Source organism: Ursus americanus, chromosome 3, assembly GCF_024610735.1.
Source record: "Ursus americanus isolate L20-20 chromosome 3, mUrsAme1.1.p, whole genome shotgun sequence".
NCBI classification, from domain to species: domain Eukaryota; kingdom Metazoa; phylum Chordata; class Mammalia; order Carnivora; family Ursidae; genus Ursus; species Ursus americanus.
The window spans coordinates 41,612,925-41,640,526 of NC_142129.1; the positions used below are offsets into that span (position 1 = coordinate 41,612,925).

The window sequence follows — 27,602 nt, forward strand, 5'->3', positions numbered from 1 at the left end:
GATACCCATTGTGATGGTAAAATTTCGTGTGTCAACTTGGCTAGGCGATAATGACCACTTGCTTGGTCAAATAGTAGTGTAGAATGTCGCTCTGAAGGTATTTTGTAGATGTGACAAATATCTACATTCGACTTGAGTTTAAATACAGCAGATAACCCTCAATAATATGGGTGGGACTCATCCTTCAGAGCAAAAGCTGAGGATTCCCAGCAGGAATTCCTTGAGAAACATAGGAATCATGCCTGAGTTTCCAGCCAGCTGCCTCCTTTATGAATTTCAGATTGCCAGTCCCACAATCACATGAGCAACTTTCTTAAAATAAATCTCTCTCTCTCTGCCTCTCTCTGTCTTGTCTCTATATTCCTATTGGCTGTGTTTTCTTTGGAGAACCTTACTACACTCTCTAAATATCTGAGATATCACAGTAGCACTTTTTCTTATATTAAATTAATTTTAAGTTATGTAATAACAGATGCATTAATTCTTCTTTAAAACCTGTAACAATTCAGGGGCACCTGACTGACTCAGTTGGTAGAGCATGTGACTCTTGATCTCAGGGTCATGAGTTCAAGCCCCACGTTGGGTATAGAGATTACTTAACAAAACAAAACAAAACAAACTGTAACAATGCAGACAAAGCTCAAAGCTCCTTTGCCACCTCTCTCTGTCTTAATCAACTCCCTTCTCCCAGAAGGTAAATATCATTTTGATTACATTATCTTTCCAATCCTTTGAAAAGTACTTTAGAAGTGCATGCATGTGCACATGCACACACACACACACACACACACACACACACACCCATAGCAAATAAATAGTATTGTATGTGTGTGATTAGCAATTTGGTATTTACTATACTCTGTATATATTGTGCATATTGCTTTTTTCAGTCAGTTGGAGAAATGGCTAAATAAAAGGTGATACTTTCATACAGTGCAGTAAAATATTTCAGTTAAAAGAAATGGATTAGATTTGCTAAAACAAGATACGTTGATGATATAGGGAAACCTCTAGATGGTGGGAGGGGAGGGAGCTGGTGAGTGTACCAAGTCAGTTCCATTCTCGATGCCACTATCCTCTCCAAGCGTCCGTGGGGTTCCTTGGTGCTCCCAGGTGGAAACCTAAGCCTGGTGTGCCAGGTTCTGGGGCTGGGGCAGTTCCTCATGATTTCTCCCCTATCCTTTCCAGAAGTCCAGGCTGGAGCTAGCATGTTCATGAGTCCTGTACTTGATCAAACTGATATTTTGGTTCTCCATCTCAGATTTACAGATGGGTTCCAGAGGCCCTGGGAAGAGGTCAGAGCCTTGAAATTGTGGCTGGTTGAAGTTAGGGGGCACTGCAGTGGTGTTGGGGGCAGGTGTACTACTGGAGTGGGAGGACCAGAGGGTGGACCACCTCTGCTACCTTGGCAGACACAGGCGGCAGACACCTCCAGCGTGTGTACTAATCTCCCATTTGGAGAACAGTCTTTGCTCAGTGCCAGGTTCTACACTTCTTCTCTGGTCCTTTTTCAACCAGAGGGGTCACCTTCTTCTGGAAGATTCATTTCTCCAGCAGTCCAGATATGGGTGGCATTAAGAAAGCATCAAGAGTGGAATCTACTATGAAAAGGGCTAGTCTGAGTGGAGTGAGGGAGTGGTTTTATTTATTTTATTTTATTTTTTAATGATTTTTTATTATATTATGTTAGTCACCATACAGTACATCCCCGGTTTCCGATGTAAGGCTCGATGACTCATTAGTTGCGTATAACACCCAGTGCACCATGCAATACGTGCCCTCCTTACTACCCATCACCGGTCTATCCCATTCCCCCACCCCCCTCCCCTTTGAAGCCCTCAGTTTGTTTCTCATCGTCCATAGTCTCTCATGCTTCATTCCCCCTTCTGGTTACCCCCCCTTTCTTTATCCTTTTCTTCCCCTACCGATCATCCTAGATCTTATGTTCCATAGATGAGAGAAATCATATGATAGTTGTCTTTCTCTGCTTGACTTATTTCACTTAGCATTATCGAGGGCGTGGTTTTAATAAGAGAATTCTCTCCTTCGAGACAGATGGACAGTTGTCAGGAGCAGACACAGCAGGGGGGGCCTTTGATGTGCCAGAACGATGTTCCCCTTTCAGCAGCTGGTGTGTAGATGGTAGAGCATCAATAAGTGGTTTGAACTTGGAGGACCTGCCTTCAGAGCAACCTGGGGACCAACGTAAGAAACTAGGTGGCGGAGCCATCTGCCAGCGGAAGATCTCACTGACCGTGTGATGCTGATGCCTGATACAGTTTAGGGCCAGGGTAGGGGATGAGGCACCTATGTCACCAATATGGTCCTACTATAGTGTGTTATCAGGGTGGGCGATGGGGTCCTGGGAGTGTTTATGGTTCAGGAAAAGATAAGGAGACCCTAGAGCAGGTGGTGTGGCAGATACAGGCACGCAAAGTCCTGTCAAGCCCTGCTGAGAATACAAATGAGAGACTGTCCAAGATTTTCTCCTGTTCCTTTCAGGAAATCTGTTTCACAGGGAGAAACATTTTGATGTCCTAAAGTAATTTCTTTTTTCAAATTAGAGAGCACTATGTCATGTCCAGCAAATTTTCTCAGCCTGGGCGGTGGTGGCGTGGGGGGGCGGTTATTTCCACACATGTCCAGTACTCAGTTGACTTCTGTCGAACTCTTTCAGCCTCAGACGAAGAAGAAAGGGAAAAGTCAGAATGTCTGTGATGTTTCTTTGTCAGATCAGAAACCCAGATGTCCAAGGAGAGGGGGCAGAGAGCAAAGTCTGGGAGCAGACAGAGAAGGAGGCAGGCCACGCTGCGGACGACGGTGGGGTGGCGGGAATGTGGTGGATACAGGTCTGTTTTCCTTACCGTCTTCACCGGCACCACCTGCGGCTCTGCTCAGCTGCCCAGTGCCCTAGCTGGATGAGAGCAGCTGGCCGTGTCTCCTCCGTGGAGTCTGTGGCATTCCACGACTTCCCAGCGAAATCTGCCCCACCTCAGCCTCCTGTAGTGGAATCCCCGGGGCCGGCCTCCACTCACTGCTTCTCTGGGGAGAGACTCTAACTTCAGATGAGAGAGTCAAGGAGTCTCTCTGCTCTGCCCTCAGAACGTCTTACCTACTCTATACCTCATCGAAATTACTCCAATTTTGTAGCAGGTGAGGTCAAACTTCCCTATTTTCTACCTCTGATGCAGAACTTTTTTCGACTAAAATTATACCCTGAAGGCCTTCTGGATGAGAACTGGGAGGAGGAGATTTAATCAACTGCACTCAGGTAAATTTGAACTAGAATTTTCTTCTGGAATGTCTCTCCCCTCATGTTCTCCTTTCCTCGCATAACTCACTGCCTGTGTAAGTGCGGTAAAGCCTCATTGCCAGAAAGACAACACCGGAGTGGGTAAATGGTTTGCTTTTCACATGGCGCGTTGGTGATCGTGCTGCTGGCACCGACGTTCGGATTTCCAGAAATCAAGTTTCTCTGTAATGGAGGATGTCTCTGGCCTCTCAGTGGGCATGGAGCGGCTCTGTTCCTTGTCTCTGTGCGCACAATTCCAACCCAGGCATCCAATATCTTCAAAGTAGGCTTGGAGCTCAGATCTGCTCTGTTGGGAGCACAGAATGACAAACACTGCAAATCAAATTATCTGGTTAGATATATCAGTGAATTGGAAGTCTGGCCTCAGGAGGGCTGGCACAGTCGGTGCTGGCTTGGCTGAGCTTTTTTCTTAGAAGCTTGCAGTCACTATGCTTTGGGCTGGCAGACCCCAGTCTCTCTGTAAACAGGTCAGAGTCTATTCTCCTTGGGATTGGATGATGTCTGTAGGGCAGGCTGAGCAGGTCCTGTGAAATTAGGCTCCCTGCTCCTGCTTTATAGTTCTCTATTTGAAGACAATCTCACCTCAGAGGCTTCAGGAAATTTCCAGATGGAAGGAGCTCCCCACCCCCTTCTTGTTTTCTGGAATCTTCCTAAGAGCCATGTTTATTTATTCGTTTATTAATTGTTCACCATCAATTAATTGTCTGCAGTATAAGGTGTTAGCAGTACTATAGAGTCTATAAATTATACTCGGCCAAGTTTAAATCCTGTTTCATCAAGTGGTACAAGGGGCATTAAGTATGCAAACACTTACTTGTGAGATCACTTATTCATAGCGTTCTTACCCACGCACACACAAATACACAGACACACACAAATCCCAGGGTAATACGAGGATTTGGAAAATTATGACAACGAGAATTGAAGAAGCAAGTTCCGAGGTATTTGAGTATTACAATCAGGTGAGTGATTTGTAGAAAAGTGGGTAGGCTTTGAAACCAGCCTGACTTGGGATCAGACTCTTTGCTACTCCCTAGATGTGTAATACATAGATAAGTGATAACCTCTCTGAGTCTATTTTTTCATTTATAAAATGAAGATAAAGATAAAATCTGCCGCAGGATACTTGTGATGGATAGACATGATGGTGAAAATGCAGACTTCCAGCTCAGTGCCCGGTACACTGTATACGCGCAATAAAAACTGGTTTCATGTGCTACATACAGGTTTTAGGAGTGATTTATAAATAACTCACTACCTTTCCAGGACGATGCTTGAATTCACCCTTTTCATCCTATTTTCAGTTCCAGTGTGTTGGAATTTCACCTGAGTCTAACAGCCCTCCACCCAGGCTCCCTTCCCCCAGGTAGGGATGCTGTCCCAACACCTTTCTCAAAGCTATTGAAGAAATATAGTCGGGGATCAAATGCCCCCTAGTGGTCATGTGAGGCAAAATTCCAGCCAGATGCTCAATCCTGCATAGAAGTCAGGGGTGAGTTTGAAATTTTTCAGTGACTAAAGACTAGAGCGTTTTCAACTCAGTTACATGGTTGTAGGCATGACTAATTGGTTTTCAACCTCCAAGTGATGAGGCCATGCAGTGACGTCATCTCTCTGCATATCAGAAAATGAAGACCTGGGATTTAGAAGGATGAATTACAGCACTCCCTGAGCAATGCTGGTGCTGCCACAGGGCTGGTACTTGGGGGTCTCACTCCATAGGATAGGTTTCCAGGACCAAAAGGATGTCTCTGAGCGTGGCCATTAGTCTAGGGCACCCCTCCAGGCTGCATTCTGTCTTTCTCATGGAAAGTGTTTCATAAATATCTGTTGGATGGATATACTGTTAATGACAAGTGAAAGGGCGCCTATAAATATCACAGAACATGTTATCTGAAACGGGAATTATCTCAGGAAATACCAGACATTTAGTTGGGTGACACTAGTTAATGCTGGTTATGTCAGACTTGTCTGGAGGGAAAAACATGATTTATCCAAATCCAAGGAATGGTGATCCTCTTTTCCAGAGGAGTCCCGGAAACTGGAATTTTTAAAAAAGTGTGAAGTATCTTTAACAGTTATACGGTGAATGGGAACTAACATTATTGGAGTGAATCACATTAATCTAGCACAGACTTACTTCGTTTGTCATGTATAGTAGATGCTTAATAAGTGTTCTTGATTGATTGTCATGGACCAAACATTTGAGAAGCTTTACATATCGCTCACGGATATCACAGACTGACCCATGAGATGTCCCTGTCCTCAATCTTATAAATAAGGAAAGGGGGTTCATGGAATACCTGGCTCATAGGCGATGTAGCTGGGATGTAAACATAGCTTTACTTCACTGTAAAGTTCATGCCCTGCTTACTATCATGGTTTTCTGTTCCAGTTTGGGGCCAGGATTGGTGAAGTTGACTCATTTACTTTCAATTTTCATTCATTTTCCTCCGACCCAAAGCTTGTCTGAAGCTGGGTTGCTGGGGCTGGGTCAGTTTCATGACTGTGTCCAGTAGGACTGAGGGTATAAGGTCAATGCTCAGTATGTGTTTGGATGGATGGACCCTGGAGCCGTGGATGGCTCCTGCACAACTGTAGTCATAAATACCACACAAGATGCAGCTGCATCTTCTGTCCCAGGAATCACAGAACTTTCTGTACCGCTTACATTTTCATGGCTCATTTTATGATTATTGTTATTTTTGTGATGTTGAAGATGAATCTCTCAGACACAGGAAGGAGCAAATATATCTTACTTCCCAAGAGAGGAAATGAAATCTCAGAAAGGTTATGATTCAGCCTCAGTTCTCAGGCAGCAGCAGGCAAAGAAATTCTGCTCTCCTGTCACCGAGACTCATATGCCACCTGTCATTCACAGCACGCAGGCTCTGAGGCTGCTCAAAGCTCTATTAATCTGCTTAGGTGGGCTGCAAATATCCAAAGCAAAGATCTGAAAATGTCTAATTCCACTAAGGATGAATCACCACGCAATGCAGGGAGCACACACTTCAAGTGAGGTGGGTAGGAACAGACTATAAAGCTTTGGATTCCTGAAGCTGCTTTATGAGACTTGGGGTATGAGATCCATTGAGGGGATCTAGAAACCCCTGGGCAGTAACCATTTCTGCACAGTTGGAAACCTCTCATTCAGGATTTTGTCCCAACTTCTCCCTGTGTCTCACCCAACCTGCTGCTTCAGGGACACTGCCAGGGAATGGTCGACCAGAAGGCTCAGACGTAAGACTGGGCTTGCTGCAGAGCACACAGCACACACCTTGGCTTCTTCCCCACCACCGCCTCCTCCTAATGATGCCCCTTTTGAAAATCTGCAGTTTCACCACCCTCCCAATAACCACCTGGGAGACACCCGGGCAAATACAGTTGAATTACTGTCATCAAATCATCTATTACATTCACCTTTCAGAACTCTTTTGCCTAGAAGTATGGGAATCCCAACTAGGATTACCCAGGATAGTCTTCATTTCTAGTACTCCATTATCAATGATGAAAAAAATATATAACAAGACTATTGCAAAAAATAAGAAAATTATGTAAAGCTACATATAAGTCTGGATGTTAATTCAAGTTTCAAAATTTTCTGTAAGGTTTTTCATATCACTTTAACAGGGGTGCAGGACAGGGATGTAGGTTGCACTCTCTGACTAGGCGGGGCTGGTGGGACAAACTGACAGGGGGGCTCCTGCTTGAAGAATCGAGAATGTGAATGGGATGGGAGGTATTGTCAGCCTGGGTCTGTTGAGGTTGCGGCATGGCTGTGGACAAAGATGGTTCCAAAGAGTTATGGACCAAGGGTCATTCTGTGAACTCTCATGTAGTATATCTGGGGGAAAGACATTTGCCCTGAGGGGAGAACCTTGGCACACGTGTGTGCCATATATATATGATACCAAGACCAGAAATGGAAACCTGCCCTGGAAATCATGTTCTGAATATATACATACTGGTTGACATTCTGTATAATCAAGTTCAACACACATTTATTGAGAATCTAGTTCTAAAGTTCAACATACTTTGGTGTTAGAAGGAAGGCTAAGACAAGGAGCTCATGGTCTGATGGTGGAGGTATAAATGTAAAAAAAAAATTACCGTGAGCCACTATAATGGAGATTTTGTAGAATTCCAAACAAGGGACAGGCAGTAGAACTTTAGGAAAGACTGGTCAAGGTTGGTCAAAAGATATATCTTGGAGAAATTAATATGTGAACTGAGTCCGAAAAAAAAATGAATAGAAGTAGCCAAGGAAAGAGTAGGGTGCCTGGCAATAATATAAGTCAAGGCAAAGGTCGAAAACTTTCAGGTTAGTGAGGAAAGATAGGGGCCACTCAGGAATGTTAAGCGTGGTCACAGAGCAATGAAAGACTTAATAATGAGAAATTGGACCTCTGTCCTGAAAACCAACTATTTCAAATGGGCGAGGTCTTGGCTAGGTCTCTGTCCTGAGTTAGAAGAACTTGCTACCAAGGCAAGAAAAGAATTCTCCACCTGGAACCTTCTCTAGTTGTCTTCATTGCTTCAACTGCCTTGGACCTACCTCTCAACACCACCATCACGAGTGACAGAAGGCAACAATTTTATCTCCTTCAAATTGGGACTGCACAAGGAAGTGATTCACTGCCTAGCATTTATTTTTCAATTTAGCCTCTAGGACATATTAAATAACTGCATCGGCTCTTTCTACTCTGACCAGAAAGGGTTACTTTTGGTCTGGAATATTTTATCATTACTGCCATGGGTTATATTTCATGTTTAATTTGCAATGTTAGTTTCCCACTGCCTCATTGTTCTCATTTCAATCAGGGTTTGGTGCATAGGACTGCATTTGGATGGACTGTCTGATTCAGCTTTTGGTTACTAGTGAATCCTTGGATTTCACCTGCAACAGAAACACCAGTACCCAACATTCATTTCGAGGTGAGTCCTTTCTTGTGATTCATTCTTGGATCACAGGACAACTTCTTGATTAATCACAAAGAGGGTGTATTGGAAGTTTGGGGGCAATTGAATTCTGGGATTCCATCTGAATTCCCATAATATACCAGATCACAGATATTAGAAATCATCTGAGAACCCACTGGGCTGCAAGTTCAGGTAGTAATTAATGTTTGTTGAACAAACGAATGAAGCTCCTGCTATGTACCAAGAGCCGAGATTAACATTTAAATTGCTATTTGAGCTCTAGACCCTTGAAATAGAAAACTAACATTTGGATAAATGAGGTCCAAATCTCTACAACATAGTAGAAACTAAATAATTACTATGTAATAAAAATACCAAAAAACTATTCTTCCTGATGATCCACATAATTAAAAAACTAAGCCTCCAGGGGATGCCTGGGTGGCTCAGTCAGTTAAGTGACTGATCCTGGTTTCGTCTCAGGTCATGATCTCAGGGTGGTGGGATTGAGTCCCAAGATGGGCTCCATGATCAGCACGGAGTCTGCTTGAGAGTCTCTCTCTCTCTCTCCCTCTCCCCCTCCTCCTGCTCACCTGTGTGCACATTCTCTCCCTCTCTCTCTCTAAAAGAAATTCATTCATTCATTCATTTGTTCATTCATTCATTCATTTGTTCATTCATTCATTCTTTCTTAAGAAAAAAAGGCCTCCAGGAAGGTGCTTTCTGTTCTGAAAGTGTCCAAGGAACCTTTCTCCCTGGGAGCCCATTGCAGTACAGTCTCTGATACCTGTACTTTCCAGTCCATCCAGGAGGCTCACAATCAAGTAACTAAAAGAAACCAGGAGGAGTTAAGCAAATGAAGAGCAGAAGCAGACGTGAAGCCAGGATATGGAATAGATGAGAATGGGTAGCAGGAAGGGGCATGAGAGGCACTCGGTACAAAAATTCCAGGGAGATCATCCTGAACTCTTGGTGACTTGATTTTCTTGACACCTAAGTTGGGTGGTTGGTCAGGAGAGTATAAATGGCTAATTGTTAGTTTGCACCCAATTCATATAGCTGGTGGTCTGCCTTGGTTTCCATTCGTCCTTCTCTGGGTCTGCATCTCTGGGTCTCCTACATGTTCTCTGAGTCCTACAATCGTCCCTTGCCCCGGGGAGGACACTAGTCCCTCCACCTCTCATCACTCATTCTATGGGAGCCTATCTGAGGTCCACAGGTCCAACCACCTGCCTAGCTACAAGCATCACTCCCACCTGAGCCTCTTGGATTTTGATGGGTTGGCCATATCTCCTTGGGCCTATGCTCAGGGGCCTTGGTTACCCCAGCAGGGACTAGTCCCCTAGAGACTAGTCCTCTCGACTGATGCCTGCCTCTGTCTAAGCCACCTTCTTACTATTCTCCACTTGTCATGGAAGTCTAAACACACTTTGTGGTTCAGCCCATCCCAATGATGATAGAAAAATGATGCAAATGATTGGAAAAGTTGATTTTCAAAGAAACAGATAAGTCACATGTCACTTGCATAATTCAGAAATCACTATCAAAATCTCAGTTGGGGGTTGGAGTGGGGAAAAATTATGAGGGGAACGGTATGAGAGAACGGAGAAAGAAAGAAATGGGAGAATTCACTAAATTCCTGAATCCAGCTGTGGCTCTGAAAGTGCGTAACCTTAATTATTTAAAGACCACGTCCCTCTCCGCCACACCCAGGTCATCACTAGAGAGACACTGGCAGCTCCCCAGACCTGTCCATGTGTGAGCCTCAGGGGACGGGACATTCTCTGGAACTCCTCCTCCCTCCATTTGGCATGCTCCCTCCTCCCTCTGTTTGGCTGTCACAAAGGTAACAAAGGTTTCTCTGTGGAAAAAAATTGATCCTTTCATTTGCTTTTATGGAAATGCAATGAGCGAAATATACTTGAAAGTCCGCATGGTGTACTTTATAGCAATATTTTGTTGTTTCTGATAATAAAAGTAATTATGTGCTCCTGGTCAATAATTTAGTAAAGTACTTAAAAAGAACAAAGACAAAAACCCATCTTCCAAAGAGAATTTCTCATTTTGGTATATTTCCTTCCATATTTTCTGAGTATATATATCTATGTAGCTTATAAAACTTGGAATATATTCTATATATAGTTTATCATGATTTTAAAAAAAGTTTTAGCATTGAATGAAGAACAATGATTGTTATGGGTACATAATATTCCTTAATATTTCATCCTGTGATTATATCATAATTTTCCTCTTCTATTGTCAGATACCTATGGAACAAAACTACCTAACACTTAAGACCATGTCTCAACTTTCTTCTTCTTCTCCTTCTTCTCTCCTTCTCCTCCTTCTCCTTCTCCTTTAAAGATTTTATTTATTTGACAGAAAGGTAACGAGAGAAAGAACACAAGCAGGAGAAGCTGCAGGCAGAGGGTAGAGAGAGAAGCAGGCTCTCTGCTGAGCAGGGAGCCCGATTTGGAGCTCCATCCCAGGACCCTGGGATCATGACCTGAGCAGAAGGCAAACACTTAACCAACTGAGCCACCCAGGTGCCCCATGTCTCAACTTTCTTTGAATATTTCTTTAGTATTCTTATGGTTCAATCCTGCAAGCAGAATTACGAAATCCAAGTGCAGATGTATTGTTTAGGCTTGCGTGTATATTACCAAATTGCTCTCCTGAAAAGTTAGGTTGATTGTCCTGATTTACTGACAGCCTTACAGAACTGTCACATGCTTTACATGATCTTTCTCTTGAATCTTTGACAATTTGATATGTCTCATTGTTCGGTTTGTATCATTCGGACCACTGGCAAACAATATTTGTATATGTTCTTTTAACTGCATTTAATCTAAAATTATTTTTATTTCCTTTGCCTATTTTTCCATGAGAAACATCTTTTTTTCTTCTAGGAGCTCATTATATATTAAAGGCTTTAATCACGTTATGTTTGTAATACAATTATTACATATGTTATTTACGAGCTATAATATTACATATATTTAGTTATATTGCCAATAATTCTCAGTTTTTGTTTCCCTTTAAATATTTATTTCTAAACTTAGAAAGTTTTTGCTCATCTCAAAATTAGTCTGATAGTTATACTTTTTTCCTAGCTATTTTGTAAAAACTTAGTTTCAAAATCCAAGTGAAATTGATCTGACAACCTTACATGACGTAAGAATCATCACCCACCCACCCACCCTCTAGTTTTATTGCCAAAATATGCATTCCTTCTTACTGATTTTTGCAGTTTCTTTGTAGTATTAAGTTCATTTATGTATAAGAATTTTATTTTCGGGGCAATCCATTTGTTATTATTGGTCTGTCAAGTATTGTGCTAATTCTGAAATGTTTTTGCTTAATGTAGATTTATATTTATTAAAAGCTGATAGGGAAAAATCTCTCTTCCTCATTAGCATTTATATTAAAATCTCTTAGTTTTTCTCACCTGTTTTTTTTTTAAGCTTTTGAATTATTTTGTCAAAATAAAACAACCACATTGAAGTTTTGACTAAAATTGTTTTAAACATTAAGAGGTAATTTGGGGAGAACTGACATCTTCACAAAATTTAGTCTTCTGTGTTTTTTCATTTATTCAAATATTGTACATATTTCAGTAGTGCTTAGCATTAAGAATCAATGCTATCTTAAATTTGACTAGGCTTTCCAGTTTGTATTTTCGTGATGCTGCCGCAGGCTGACCAGGAATTCTGACTTAGATATCCAGAGACTACAGCTCTGTCCTGTCTCTACCATTCACAGGCCTGTGTGACCTTGGGAAGATCACCTTGCCTTTCTGGGTCTCATCTGCCCAAAAAGGTGGTTCTGTTAGGTTATTCCACAGGTTCCGTGGGGGAAAGAACATGATGTGGCATTTTCTGAGGTGTGTTCCAGGGACCATTGTCTCCATGGAATATTATTAGAGGTAACATCCTAATGTTCTGTGGTCAAATGAATTTAGGAAATTTTGATTAAGCGGAATTAAACTTGTTTCTTTATTGTAAGACTTCTCAGAAGCTTAAGTAGGCTAATACATCATATATGATGAATATAACATGTGCTCTTTCCCAAAGTTTTTTGGCCATAGTCCTTTCTTGTACGCTTAGCAACTCACAGAATTAGAGTTCTATGGAACATCTTTAGGGAGTTCTGTTACAGTGGAGAGGGCATGTGCTTCTGAACCAGGTCTGGCTGGGTTCACATTTTTGGACAATCAACTATTGTGTGAACTTATCTTCCATGCGCCTCACCTTTTCTCTCTGTAAATCAAGGATGATAATGCCTGTTTTAGAGTGGTAAGAGTTGCATTCACAGTTCTGATCACCAACAGCCCCTGACTTTCCCAGGGGGAGGCTGCTATTTCCCTGCTCCGTTGCTATCAGATACAACCATGAACTTACTTTGGCCAATGAACTGTAAGCAGAAGTGATGCGTGTCACTTCTGGGTGGAAGCTAAAAGAGCCAGGGCAGGGTTCACCATTTCCTGTCTGTCTGTCTTCTAGTCCTGGTATTAAAGCAGCCTGTGTGGAGATGGGACTTCCATCAGCCGAGGTCCCTGAGTGACTACACTAAGCAGAGGCTCCTTATTAACCTGTTAATAAACACATGACATGGGCAGGGAATAAACTTTATAGTTTCAACTTTCTGATAATAGCTGATTATTTGTTACCATGGCATAATCTAGGTTAACCTGGCATAATGGAGGAGCAAATAAAATAATCGAAGGAGAAGACAAAGTGCTTGGCAGTTAGCATTCAATAAATTATTCTAAGTTTTATTTTGGACAAATAGTTTCTGTAATCTTGAATACCTTTTGCATTTTTATCCCAACCTAGGCCAAAAAAAAAAAAATCCTCAAAAGGAACTAAATGCATTGGACAGAAAATCAAATTTATCCTCAGTTGAAAGAATATCTTCTATTTGCATAGATTGCTATGTGTTGCCAAGGGCAATAGTCCACAATACTAGATGAAAGGAAGGAAACTTGCATTTGGGCCCTAACAATATTCCATTTCATTTTTTTTATTAAATTATGAGTTGTGAATAATGGTCCTTGAGCAAAGACTTCGGTTCAGTATCTGTACGTGAATGGAATTCTGAGTGCCACGGGGAGATCTCTGATCAGATGCAGAGCCTGGAACACTGCAGGCCAGGGTGAATCAGGGCCCCAGCCCAGGAGAGCAGCTGGGCAGAAGCCTTTGGGAGCTGGAAGAGAGGAATTAAGAGGAATCCTCTTACCCCTTGCTGTTGTTTCTTCAAGGAACCCTGATACTTCTCTTGACCCTGTGATCGGCACTAACTCTGCTCAGGGAACTCAGAAGAGTAGGGGTTTGTGTAAGTTAAGCAAAATCCTCTTTAAAATGCAAGTAGCATTGGAAGGTTAAGGGGGCTGAGGAGAGAGATACCCCAGGGAAACAGTTCCTTTACTCTGAAAGTCTTTTATGCTGATACTTGGAATCAGCTTGTTGAGGGAAAATGTTTTCAGATAGGACGAGGACTAGGGAAAAGAGGGAGAGATTTTTTTTTTTTTTTTTTAAGTACAGCATGCATGGTCCAAGCTGAATGCCTGGGCAGGCGGAGATGAGAGCAGGCAGAGAAGACAGCAAAGGGAAAGAAGTAGCTCTTAAGTGCGTGGGAAAGCTTAACCTGGCTCTTGTTTGTGTCAAGGTTATGCTTCCTTCTTCCTCTCCAACCACTTATTTCTATCTTGGGAGAACCGTCTCTTTCCTTCCCCAAATGGAACACAAATAGGAGAGGAATTCCTGGAAGTTTCTGCTTTACTTACCTTTGGCAAAGGGAGAATAATCAGGGTGGGTAGAGTGTATAGGAGGATGGAGAATCTGCATGGATGGAGAATTTGGGAGAGTGGAGAATCTGGGAGTGTGGAGAGTGTGGGAAGGTGGAGAATCTGCGTGGGTGGAGAATCCGGGTGATGGAGAATTTGGGAGAGTGGAGAATCTGGGAGAGTGGAGAGTGTGGGAGGGTGGAGAATATGGGTGGGTGGAGGATCTGGGTGGATGGAGAATTTGGGAGAATGGAGAATCTGGGAGAATGGAGAGTATGGGAAGGTGGAGAATCTGGATGGGTGGAAAATCTGGGTGGACGGAGAATCTGGGTGAGTGGAGAATCTGGGTGAGTGGAAAATCTGGGAGAGCGGAGAGTGTGGGTGGTTGGAGAATTTGGGAGAGTGGTAAGTTGGAGAGAAGAGAGTGTGGCAAGGGAAATCCTGGGGGAATGGAGTATTTGGGAGGGTGGAGAATCTGGGAAAGTGGAGAGTGGGGGAGAGTGGAGAATCTGGGTGGGTGGGGAATCTGGGAGGGTGGAGAGGTGGAGAGTGGAAAATCTGGCTGGAGAATCTGAGTGAGTGGAGAATTTGGGAGAGTGGAGAGTATGAGAGAGTGGAGAATCTGGGAGAGTGGAGAGTGTGGGTGGGTGGAGAATCTGGGAGAGTGGTCTTCAAGGGGAAGGACATCAGCCCTCACTCACAGCTCACCTACTCTCAGCTTGGGGGGACCCTGACAGGAGATTAATGAGTAGAATTCCTCCATGACTACTTTGCTCTTTTTCTCCCCCCAAATCCGTTTTCCACATGAGAACTGGCTCCTTCCTTACTTCATCCCGCAGTGAAGTAGTCATTGCTCAGCTCCCACAGCAGAGCTGCTGGAGGCCAGAGCCGGCATGTAAGGTGTTCAGGGTTGCACAATATGGAATGGGTTTCAGGTTCCAGAGCCCATGTCTCACACTTTCCTTGGTTGTCTTAAAGTGTCAGGAATCACATCCTTTTACAATATAGGAAGAACAACAGAAAATCCTCTTATTGAGCCATTATGAAAAAAATGACCTAATGTTTTGGGTAGTTTTTTAAGTTAATATTTTTAAAGTGCTTTTAGCATTTTTCATAAAATTACGCAAGTACTGTCATTATCTGAAATGTGGAGAATCATTCTGAAAAAGTCAAGGCTTTTTTCTTTGGGAAAGGGGAGAGACTTTTTCTTACTCAGAAACATATAATCCAGTCTGAATCAATGTTTATAAAACTCTCTTCAGTGCCTCTTTAACAGTTAGCAGGAGGAGAAACCTGAGCATAGCCAGCCCCTGTACCACCCAAATGTGGAATAAAAGAAAATGAAATGTTTATTTGATTTTCTGTGGCCCCCTTTTAAGGCCTTGACTTCAGAACTCTAAACATGTAGTTTTGTACCTTTGAAAAAAAATCCACTGGGGAGGTATTCAGCTCAAAAAGAAAGCCCCCTTAACAGTGGCTTAAACAAATAAACTGTGTGGGTTTTTTTTCATATAATAAGAAATCTGAAGGTAGGTGGCTGCTGTCTTTGACTCATCTAATTTGCCTTGGGTTTTCTCTTGTGGTGATAAAGTGGCTGCTGCAGCTCCACGCATTGCGTCAGAATTCAAGGCAGACAGAAAGGAAAAAATAAAAGCCAGTCATATCTTTCTCCTTGTACTGGAAAAGGAGAAATTCTTATCAGAAATCTCATGGGCTTCCAGTTACGTTTCCCAGACTGAGCTGCTTTTAACTGCAGCAGAGACTAGGGCAGTGAGTATTTAGCTGGGAGAGTGAGAAGAGGGTTGAGATTAGCTGTGGGGTCAACCCAACAGCACTGCCCATTCAGCATCTGTTCCTGAGCACACCTTCATCTTCTCCAGGCTCATCCAGTGCCTCCTTTCATATCTGTTGGTGTTCTCCAAAATTTGGAAGCAACATCTTTATTCCTCACCAGTACTAGCTTTATATACTTCAGATTCATGCTAAATGGCTCATGATTGATGTCTACTTGTAGAATGTAGAATAAAGAGGAAGCTAGGAAAACATTCACAGAGCTGTGCTCTGAATTATTTGTCAATATTTATGCCTATCTAAGTCCACAGTAGGGTCCATTCATTCTTCAAGACTCTCAGAGGGTCTAATCAGGGCTGGCATGGTTGTTGGCATTGGAGACACAGTGGTGAAACCAGGTGGAGTTCTGGTCCTCATGAAGCATAGTTTCTAGACACTACGAGATAGAGAACAAAGGCACAGATGTGTCAAAAATGTCACGTAAGCCAAAGGAGACTCTCAAGGAGATGACATTTGAGCAAACATCCGTATGACGTGGTGCCATCATCTTTCTGTCCATTTTGATCCATATTTGGGACTTTTGGACGTTCATCCATCTTGAGCTCCTGCTTCTGTAGTCATCTTCTAAATCTATATCCCATTTCAGGAGCTCCTGAGGCTTCAGCTCTACTTCCATTATGCTGTCACTTGGGGATTTATGACTTTTAAATGAAACACATTTTGTGGAAAATTAAATTCACAATGTAAATCTCTAGATAATGAATTTTTTATTAAGGTATAATTACCCAGAGGAAAACTCACCCTTTTAGTGTACAGTTCTGTGAGTTTTGACAAATGTCACCATCATTCTACTCAAGATATAGGACAGTTCCTTCATTCACAACGACCCCCCTGTGCCCTTTGTAGTCGGGCTTTGGCCCACCCCCAGTCCATGGCAACCACTGATTTGTTTTCTGTCCTAAGAGTTTTATTTTCTCAACAACATCACGTAAACGAAATCATGACAGCATGCCGCATTTTGAGTCTGATTTCTTTTCACTTAGTATGATGCTTTTGAAATGCATCGTGTTGTTTTCTGTATCTGTAAGTCTATTCCTTGTTATTACTAGGTAATATTGCATGGAATGGGTGTATTACAGCTTGTCTATCCATTCTCCAGCTGCGGGATGCTTGGGTTGTTTCTGCTTTTTGGCATTTTCAGATGAAGGCGGTCTAACTATTGATACAAGCTCTCGTGTAGACATAAGTTTTACTTCCCTTGGGTGAATGCCCAGGAGGAGGAGTTGGGGGTTGTATAATAAATATATGTTTAACTTTATAAGAAAAGGCCAAAATGTTTTCCGAAATGTCTTTACTATTTTGCCATCAGGAATGTATGATGGTTCTAATTGCTTCCCACTCTTGACAGTGCTTGACACAGTCAGTATATTTTTATTTTAGCTCTTCTAATAAGTGTGTGGTGGTATTTCACTGTAGTTTTATTTTGTATTTCCCTGATGACTAAGGAGGCTGAACATCTTTTCATGTCCTTATTTATCATCTATGTATTTTCTTTGGTGGTATGTCTGTTCAAAATTTTGCTACATTTATCTTATTTTTATCTTTTTGAGAGAGAGAGAGAGAAAGAGAGAGAGAGAGAGACTGTGTGAGCAGGGGTGGGAGCGGCAGAGGGAAAGAGAGAATCCCAAGCTTGGAGCCCAACGCAGGGCTCTATCTCAGGACCCTGAGATCATGACCTGAGCCAGAATCAAGAGTTGGACGCTTGGGGCGCCTGGGTGGCTCAGTTGTTAAGCGTCTGCCTTTGGCTCAGGGTGTGATCCCAGAGTCCTGGGATCGAGCCCCACATCAGGCTCCTCTGCTGGGAGCCTGCTTCTTCCTCTCCCACTCCCCCTGCTTGTGTTTTCTCTCTTGCTGGCTGTCTCTCTCTTTGTCAAATAAATAAATAAAACCTTAAAAAAAAAAAAAAAGAGTTGGACGCTTAACCAACTGAGCCACCCAGAGACCCCTCAAACTTTTGCTCCTTTTTTAAATCAAAAATTTTTTTTCTTGCTTATTAAGCTTTAAGAAATTTTTATATGTTCTGGATAAAAATTACCCATTAGATCTGTATATAATTTATAGATATTTTTTCCTAGAATGTGATTAGCCTTTTTATCTTTTAATAGCATCCTTCAAATTATAGAAGTTCTTAATTTTAATAGAGTCCAATTTATCAAATTTTTCTTTCATGGATTATATTTTTAATGTTGTATGTAAGAAATCTTTGCCTAATCCAAGGTCACAAAGATTTTCTCCTAGATTTTCTTCTAGGTGTTTTATTTTAGGTTTTACACTGAGGTATACGATCCATTTGGGGTTAAATTTTATAGGGTGCAAGGTTTGGGTAGGGGTTCACTTTTACTTGTAGCTATAAATTTGTTCCAGCATTAGTTTTGCTTCCTTCAATGAATTTCTAGTTTACCTTTGTCAAAAATTAATTGACCATATATGTGTGGGCCTATTTCTTTTCCATTTCTGTGTGTTTAGCGTTCCCTCAATACCTCACTGGAACTCTACAGTGAGTCTGTAAGTCAGCTAGCGTGAGTGAGCTCCCTGACTTCATTCTTTTTCGAAATTATTATAGCTATTCAACTTTCTTCGCCTTTTCATCTACATTGTGGGATCACCTTATCAATTTTAACCCCCATGTCATCTTCCTTCTCTGCCTCAGCCAACCCTCTCTGATTCCCCGAAACCTGCCTGTGACCTGACACATGCGCTTCCTTCCCAATCTCAGATGAGACAGTCCTCGCCTGAGCACCAACACCTCTCATTCTGGCATCAGAACGGGCTCTCCATCCCAGGGTCTCCTCCCTGCAACCTGTCCGGGACCCTGCAGCCTGATTAACCTCTCTAAAATCAGTTTTCATTGTTAACATTTTTGTTAATAAAACTTTAAAGATCTTCTTGCCTATAAGAAAAAAATCATATTGTTTAGTCTAATGATCCCCTTGGGTTTTTTTTACCTAACTCTATTTTTTTTTTTAAGACTGTATTTATATGAGAGAGAGAGAGAGAGAGAGAGAGATGGAGTGCGTGCATGAGCAGGGGAGGGGCAGAGGGAAAGAGAGAAGCTGACTCCCCGCTGAGCACAGAGCTTGATGCTGGCTCCATCTCAGGACCCTGAGATCATGACCTGAGCCCAAACCAAGAGTCAGACATGTAACCAACTGAGCCACCCAGGCACCCCTCTTCCCTTTTCCAAGTGACTATATCCTTTCCCCTTATAATTATTGACTTAATGTCTGGTTCCCCATTAGACAGAGCTGTCTGAAGGCAAGGTGCCTGTTTCTTCCATCTCTGAACGCCCAGTGCCTAAGGTAATACTCGGTCAAGCCAGTCTGTGATTCTCAACTTGACAGGGTAATAACATATGGGGAGGGAAAGAATATAGTTTAAAAATTGTATTCTGCATTATTACAGTTACACTTTGACTTATTTTTAGACACGATATTTATATTTTAAATTTAAATTGGGTGAGAAATATTTATGTTTATCTGTAAGTATTAAGAATTTAAAAGGCTGAAGTCACTTGAGTAAATTTATTGAATTAAAGCATTAGTTTACCAGCCCATCAAGGCAGTGATACATCCTTCTTGGTTTCCTAGTACCTAGTATAAGGTCCTTTCTTAAGAAAGCAGCTATAGTCTCACTGTTCACAGGACAGACACATTTTCTGCTGGCAGTGTCCAGAGGCAGCAGAAAGGAATCATGTGGCTGTTTGATTGAGATTTTAGTAGACAGGGCTGAATCATTCACCCCATTGCAGCAGGTCCTATTGTCCCCAGATGGTGCCCTTTGCCCTCTGTACCTTGCAGAAGATCTCCACAGCTGAACTTCTATAATCAGGTGTCAGAACCTGATGTGAATGCTAACATTGTGCCTTTCCCATTACCTGCCTGATGTCTTGGAGTTCAAAGGCGAATGGTTTCCAGGCCTCACATGTGGAACCAGAGCTAGCAGCATGGAAAGGAGTATTGTTGGACCTTGGATGTTGTTTGCTTCAGGCCTAAAGATCTGTTTACACACCCTCCCCTGCTATACATATAACCTTGCTGTGGTGTTAGGAATTCTCCCAAATGACGGTACCTTTAAAATTCAATCCCAATGGCTTGTAGAATAAGGATTAAGATTCCATCCACTCTAATATGTTCACATTAATTTATTGAGACCTTAGGGATAAACTTGTGACACAGACTGTTTCTTGATATGTTCTTTCATTCAACAAAATATTTATTGACCATTTATCTACTCTGTGTCAGACACGATGTTAGGGAAGTGGGATCTAGAGTTATCCTTTCATGACTGATGTGTGTGTGTGTGTGTGTGTGTGTGTTCATGTGTGTATGTTATGTAACATATTGGGGTCATGAACATATTTAGGCAAGACTGAAGACGTTGGGTTTCATCCTGTAGAAGGTGAAAATCAAGCCAAGCTTTAAAGCAGAACACTATGTGCCCCCCACTGGGGATGATACATTTCCCACGCCCATCACCTAATTAATTCTTGTCAATGGAATCGAGTCAAAGTCATATATCAGTTCAGGCCAAAGCAGATAAGGTGAGGCCAAAGGCTTCTTCCTTGGAAACCATTTTGTTCTAGAAGGTTGACCTGCTGGCAACTGAGATGTGTAAGAGGAATCAACTTTTGATATGTTAAACCACCCATATTCAGGGTTTAGTTCTTACTGTTGCAGAACCTACCCTCTCCTGACTAAAATCAGCAGGAGAATCTTCTTTCTTTTTTTCTTTCTATTTTATTAGGAAGTTCACACCTTTAACTTTTCTCAGATTTCATGTTCACATCCGGTTTAAAAATAAGAATGCTATTTTAAACCCTGCCAGAGCTGATGGTAGGTCAAATGAAATCATGTGAAATTATACTGTTGACTGTAAAGTGCTGACAAGTGTAAGAGACCCATCATTTTTAGGCAGCCAGCAATATTGCCTAAGTTAGGAGGAAAAAAAAAACCAGCCCCGATGATTACTTCTTAATGATTTCATCCTGATGGGGGGTGGTTTTGCCATCTCATGGCCCAGAAGATCTCTTCGCCACAGTAGAAGCCCATCCTTTCTTCTGCTGGCTAGGGCATAATTTCCCATCTCTGTAAATAGCCCTTCTTGTAGTGGGCCATTAAGCTTGCATGGATAAAAATTAGACATTATATCAAGATGATAAAGTAAGAAATGGGATCTTCTCTAAATATGTTACTACATTTTTCATGGTCTAATTGAAAGAAAAGAAACCGCTCAATTCACCACCACTGTGTGAGGACTTAATGTATATTAAAACTGTCCCGAAAACCTTCAACTGCAGTGATATCTTTCAGAATATTCACAAGCATAGATAATGGCGGCTCCTCCTCTCTCAGGAAGTAGCTTTAGAAAAGAGTGAAACGATTAGTTTCTGGGGATCTCACAACTGATGTTTATTGAATACTTTAGGCCACTCACCGTTCTCAAAGGCTTCACAAGCATTCCGTCACTTAACTTGTTACAACAACCCTCCAAAGGACATTTAATTGTAAGTGTCATTTGCTGGACATGGAAACCATGGCAGAGGTAGAAGTGAACGGCTCACGCAGTCAGACAGCGGCGGCACCGGGACCTGACCCCAGCAGTCTGTCTATAGACGCCGTCCTCACGAAAATGATGGGGAAGCCTCGAAAGCATGAGTTTACCTGGGGATGACTAAGCTCCTTCTGCCTCCACGTGGACTGAGAGGTCCTAAGAAAAGCTGAGTTCAGTTACAGAACGATGATCTGACATTTCTTGACCACTTGAACATGGCTCCACACACTTACCCACTATATCAACAGGAGGTTATTTCAAGGATGACAGGGTGACATTGTGAAGCGTAAATGGATGTGGTCCTTCCTACTCCTTTGATAAATCCTTCCCCATCCAGGCAGCCAGAGAGCTCTACCCCATCTGCACTCAGGGTATAATCTCTAACAATGCAGGCAGAGAGAAACAAGTGAGCGGGCAGGGTTTCCAAAAAAAAAGCCTCACGGAGGTTATCTTAAGTACCTCGAGAAGAAATGGCTTTTTTCCCTTGCAAGAAGAGTGTCTTTTGAGCATTCAGAGCAGAGAGCTTGGAATACTAAGTTTGGAAGAACACAGTGCATCCAGTTTCCCCTTGATAAAGAAAGGCTGAGGGAGCCGGCGGGTTGGATGGTACGACAGTGGTGCAAAATGCGAGGCAGCGTAGACACTGATGGGAGGATACTGTATTACCCTTTCCAAAGGCTTGCACCAAAAAAGGAAGCGATGACACCCACTGAGTTTGAGAGCACAGTATTAAAACGGGGCTAAAGTCCACTTACTGTATAGGAACGAGGGAAGGGCAGTCTCTGGGGGTTTCCATGGCTACCGTGAGGTGGGAGTGGTACAGATCGGATTGCCATGTGGGTAGAGAGAGCACCAGAGATGACACCACTGTTTCCCACAGCCCAGAGCTGGGAGGGAGGCAGCTGAACTTTTCATTCCCAGTATGGACACAAAAATGTGGCCGGGATTGAGAGAGGGAAAGAGGGAGATGTGAATACCCGTGTGCCTGAAAGAAATCTGACAAAAGTACTCTACCTCAGAAAGCAGTGTGGTCCTGATCTGGGCCAGATGGGGATCTAGACAAGGGTCTGGAATAAGGATGATCACTTCTGAAGGCCAGGCAGCACTTTCAAGCTGACTCCAACTTGCCCAGATCTCTCCCCAGGTTGGACCCCCTCCCTTACCCCCATCACGCACATGTGGACCCACTGTAGAGGCACCATCCCTAGAGCTCACACACCCTCCTTGAGTCAGAACTTGGGAAAAGCCTTCATAGGCTGAAAAACTGTAATTCTGAGTTCACTCAGAAGTAACTACGATTGTGTTTCCTGCCCTGAGATGTATTAGTAATGCAAAGAGAAATTTAGTTGAGCAAGTTTTCCTTTCTCACAAACTGGAGTACATAGCTTGGGAATTGTCCAATGTCCCCGTAGAGCCAACTAGCAACATCTGTGCCTTTCTCAGTGACACAAAGTAAAACTGGACAAGATGGGACGTACCCAGTAAGGGATGGAAAGTGGACTGCTGGGTCTGCACGACAGAAACAGGGAATACATAGCAGACCTTTAATAATTATTTAACTGAGCAAAACTAGTAGTCATTTCCTTCTGAGCAGCCACATATTCAACTGTATGAATGTACTGAAAATCAGCATACCGAGTGGAACTATGTAGAAGGCAGAACCAAACGCACGATGTGAATGCCGGGCCCTTGTTGTAATGTGCAGGAGATAGCATGGGGAGGTCAGGGACCCAGGGTTCCTGGATTCCAGGAAGGGCATCATTGACACTATCCTGGCATCCACGACAGGAAGGAGACAAACACGTCCATAAGAGGTGGGATGGAGCAAGAGGAGAGTTCAGGCAAGTGGGCAAAGAGGAGCTGAAATGACAGCCACTGGGGGTGAAAATGCTGGTACTCAGTAAGTAGATCAAGTTCTTAGAAATGAGTTGTCAACGAAAATGTACTGAAAACAAGCAAGTCTACGTAAGCTTTTTCAGTCGAGCTCTTGCTAAAGCCTCCTGTGAGATAAGAGGGACAGGAATTGAACTAGAATTTGCTTTTGTTCTATTAAAGGAGGCAAGGTGTGTTAAGAAAATTAACAGTAAGACAGTAGGCAGGAGGTTGCACTAACAAAGGGAAAAAACTGTGTCCAATCACCCTCAAGCACTTAGAAGCAACCATTTACATATAAACAATAGTTAGACTAATCGCATATCATTTGTAGCTTCCCACTGAAGGAGATTCAATAAAAGATCGTCGTCAGGTAATATTGAGCAGTCTTGGTTCAAGTTTCTTCCCTCACCTGAGAGTAATAAAAATGAGTTCATTTGCATTATTTTATAATTTCACCAATATACTAATTCAGACGGGTTTCTCTCCCAGTTACTTTGAATTAATTTTCTCATCACTAAGAATTAGAGATACAGGAAACATTGCTAGCACACTCATGGGCAAAATGAAAGGCTAAAATGAAGGGTTTCATCTCTGTCTTCCACTTGGACAGGTTTATATTCACATCCTCCATTTACTTTCTGATTAGCCAGGTCCTATCCTCCTCGGGAATTTCTGGTAGAATTTGGTGCTGGGGCTAGGGATTGAGGAGGTAAACTAGATGGGAACTTGAAATTGGACACTATGAAGGAAACCAGGGCTTGAGCTGGGAACCTTGAACCCAGGACCACATAGGGTTGGTCATATGAAGCCCATGATAGAGGAAGGGGGTGGTGAACTCACCGCTGACCTTCCTGCCTATATCTAAGGACATGCTTAGATGGCAGAGTATGTTAGAGCAGTGGGAAGTAGGGGCAAGAATTTGGGGGTGGAAATGGGAAAAGGGAAAGGCTCTAAGCCTGTGGTAGAGAAAGCTAACCAGATCCAGACAGGGATGTCTCGTCTCCTGCCAAGAGAGCTTTGGGGTTCAGAGGAGAACTCAAGTGCTAGGCAGGAAACACAGAAGCCCAGGTATGCAGACTGAACAAGACCACTGAGACTAGTAAGGCTACAATATGGTGGGTACAGTTTCCCAGGGCTCAATCAGGTACTAGGTACTAGTCTATGGCCCCACAACTAATTTCATAATCCACCCACTGGAATGCGTAACTTACCTTGGCCACATTGGCTTAGAAATGGGTGAGGATGATTTGAATGTTCATGCAGAGAAGGACCTTGCTTGGCGAATACAGTGGGTAGAGAGACAAGGCAGGGCAGAGGCTGCCCTGTGGAGTCATGGTTAGTAAGATCCCCACCTTTGTCACTGAGAAAGCAAGCTTTCTGACAAAACGTGGGCAGTTGACAGAGACAGAACACCACACTTCATTAATGTAGTAAATGTTTATTGAGTATGCCTGGCATGGTGCTGGTTTCTGGAGAGAACAGGAAACAAAAATCACTCAAGGAGCTTAATGGCTATTATACATCTTCCGGACACATATTGAAATAGCAGTTGAGACGGTTGGATTAAATGGCAAGAAAGCAGGTACACTCAGAGGAGAGATGAGTCAAGGGGGGCTTCATGGAAGAAGCAATTCAAGAGGAGACTTCAGAGTGGACAGAATTTAGATCAACACAGATGAAGGTGGAAGGCAATTCCTGATGGAAAGATGCACCATAATGTGTGAAAATGAAATATGATATGTCACAGAAGTCATTTAGAAAGATTCCTGGCTCCGAGAAAGCCCACAGCAAATGAGATGTTAGGCTACTGCTGCTGCTATTAATTCTGCTACTTTTACTGCTGATACCATTTTTGTTTTTATGATATTTTTGCTGCTTTTGGTAAAGAACAGGGATTAAAAGTACATATTTGGGAGATAGTAAAGAGCAGTTCGGACTTTCTTCTTGAGAAGTATGTGCAGGAAGAGGCTCACAATGAGGGGTTTGCATCGGAATTGTTTCTGGATCCACAGTGTAACAGAACTGCCCTGTTCCAAGAGGACCATGGGAAAAAGTTACCCTGGAACATTTAAGCTTGGTGCCCACAAACACCACAGACTGCCTTGTAACTACCAATCACTGTGTTTTAGTCCATGATTGCGCGGGTCAAAAAATGAAACGGAACATCCTAAGTCCCTGGACAAACTATCCCTGTCTTTTATCTTCTTTTCTTGTCTACTGGTCTAGTTGTTTGAGGGCAAACATGACTAGGAATGAGACAAAAAAATGATGTGGTTCTCTTTAGTGCCTAGAAATGACGTTGCTAGGGATGAGTATAAACACTAGCAGAGAACCAGCAGGGATTTGTTTGTCTAAATATGCAAAATACCCCTTGGGACCCATACTCAAAAAAGGGTAAATGAGATTTCAGTGGAGAGTGATTACTGCCTGGGTCTCAGAACGACTGCCTTATTGCTGATGAGTATCCCGTTTGCCATGGCCATTCTCTCTTCGTTCTGTTTGCTGTCAGGTTTTATAACTATCAAAGAGGCTGCAGAGGCAGTGCCACTGAGAAGGAGCAGTGTGTTTCCTGCGTGCACAAAGCCTGCTTCTCTAAGACAGAATCTCTGGATTTGCAAGCTGATTCCATAGAGAGGATTTACTCCGTCAAAGGTAAATGGCAACAAACTCTAATTTCGGTGTCTGTTTTCCGTCACGGAGCTGGGCAGGGGGCTGTGTGTGTGCACGCATCAGGAGGTGGGTCCGAGGGACTGGGTCCCATGGAGCAAGCCTCAGTGACTTGTTCAGGCTCTGCTTTGCTATTTTGTCTCTTGGCTTTTGAGGAAGGCTAAGCTGCCTCCCAGGATTGCTCCCTGCTGAAAGTTTTATTTTGAGTGTTTGCAAAGAAGCAAAGCTCCAGTAGAGAGGTAGATGTTACAGTAAGTCTGCTTTGTGGAGTAAAAGCCAAATCATTTCAAGAACACCCAGAGGATTAAACAAACAAACAAACAAACATGGCTAGAATTGTTCTTCAAGTATTTTCCTTTCTGGTATAAAAGACCAGTTGGAGACCTGGGAATTACTGCCACGACTTAACGCAGCGTGTGAAGTACCCTGACATGCCTGCATTCTGAGGCAAGGGGCAGAGAACTTGTTTTCCAGATGCCTGGTATGTTTCGCACTCCGGTCTTGTAGAAGAGGGAACAGTATTAGCCTAATGAGGATCATTTCCTCAGCGTGGCCCTTGGATGCTTTGAAGGTGAAATTCACAAAAGTCTGATTTACTCATTTGTTCTAGGCGGCAACCTGTTGCAAATGGTGGCACCACAAACAACAGTCAAAGTATCTATTGCTCACTGATGTTCAAAGCACAGGATCAAAAAACAAGTGTGGTCTTTCCTTCCTTACTGCTCTGTTGCTCCTTGCACCAGGCACTGTCCTGGGGGATGTGGGCTCTCCACACTTCTGATGTTCCTAGCAAAAAACTCACAGCAATAATCCCTACAAGAAACAGACATTTCAAGCCCTACTATAGAATTAATTAGAAGTGCTTTTACCTAAGGAAAGGGGAAAAATCACCCACTGTGCAGCCTCTTGGTTAACATAAATGCTACTCAGGATTCACACGTTTTCAGCAGCAGCACAACAAAAAAGACAAGTTCTCATAAGAAACTACAGTATAGGTCCTTGCACAGTATAAAAAACTTGATTTAGCTCATCAGGGTTTTTTTTCTTTTACTCTTTTAGTTAAAGAAAACAAACTACACCCGTTCACGGTATTGGCAATGATAGTTAAACTGGTCTCTTAAATTCCACTTGTCTCATTATTTAAAATCCTTTTCAGAGTGGAAAGCAGGAAACGTACCTTAAAGGAGTAGTAGAAGGAGCCCCACTGCTCCCCTTCCACCACTTCCGTGAAAGTCACTGTTTCGGTGCAGAGGACTGGGGAAGCATCCAGGGTCTGCGCGGTCCCGCTGGCATCCTTGGAGTCGGGGCTGCCCTCCGTGAGGTTGGCTGGCATGGCTCAGGTGGACTTGAGCCTGGCTGTCCTGGCGCCTGCAGCCCAGGAAGAGTCCAGCTCCCCTCCGAGTGCTGGGCACAGCTGCAGCTCTGCATTTGCTCCCCTCCCAAGGCTTCTGGCTGGAGCTGGGCTGAGCAGAGGCACGGAGCCCTCCCGGAGCCCACCTCCCTGAAGAGCTCTGCCTGACGCCTGCGAGGATCCACGTGCTGCTCTCTCCTCAGCAGTTAAGATCCAGTAGCCGGCACAGCCTCTTCACCCCACCGTCCCGCCCAGGGCCGGGGCCTCACCACAGAACAGGTGGTGCCCCCCCC

The 27,602-nt window shown here is 43.1% G+C and overlaps 1 protein-coding gene across 2 annotated transcripts in view; it reads right to left on the reverse strand.

Annotated features, from left to right (window-relative positions):
• The window catches only part of NPSR1 (neuropeptide S receptor 1), a 138,851-nt gene extending 111,454 nt beyond the window's left edge, over window positions 1-27,397 (reverse strand). For both annotated transcript variants that reach the window (XM_045793644.2, XM_045793643.2), the window contains exon 1: window positions 27,136-27,397. In XM_045793644.2, coding sequence (XP_045649600.2) covers window positions 27,136-27,291 — 156 coding nt within the window. In that variant the 5' untranslated portion in view covers window positions 27,292-27,397. The remainder of the gene's footprint in view (window positions 1-27,135) is intronic.
• Window positions 27,398-27,602: the final 205 nt, after the last annotated feature.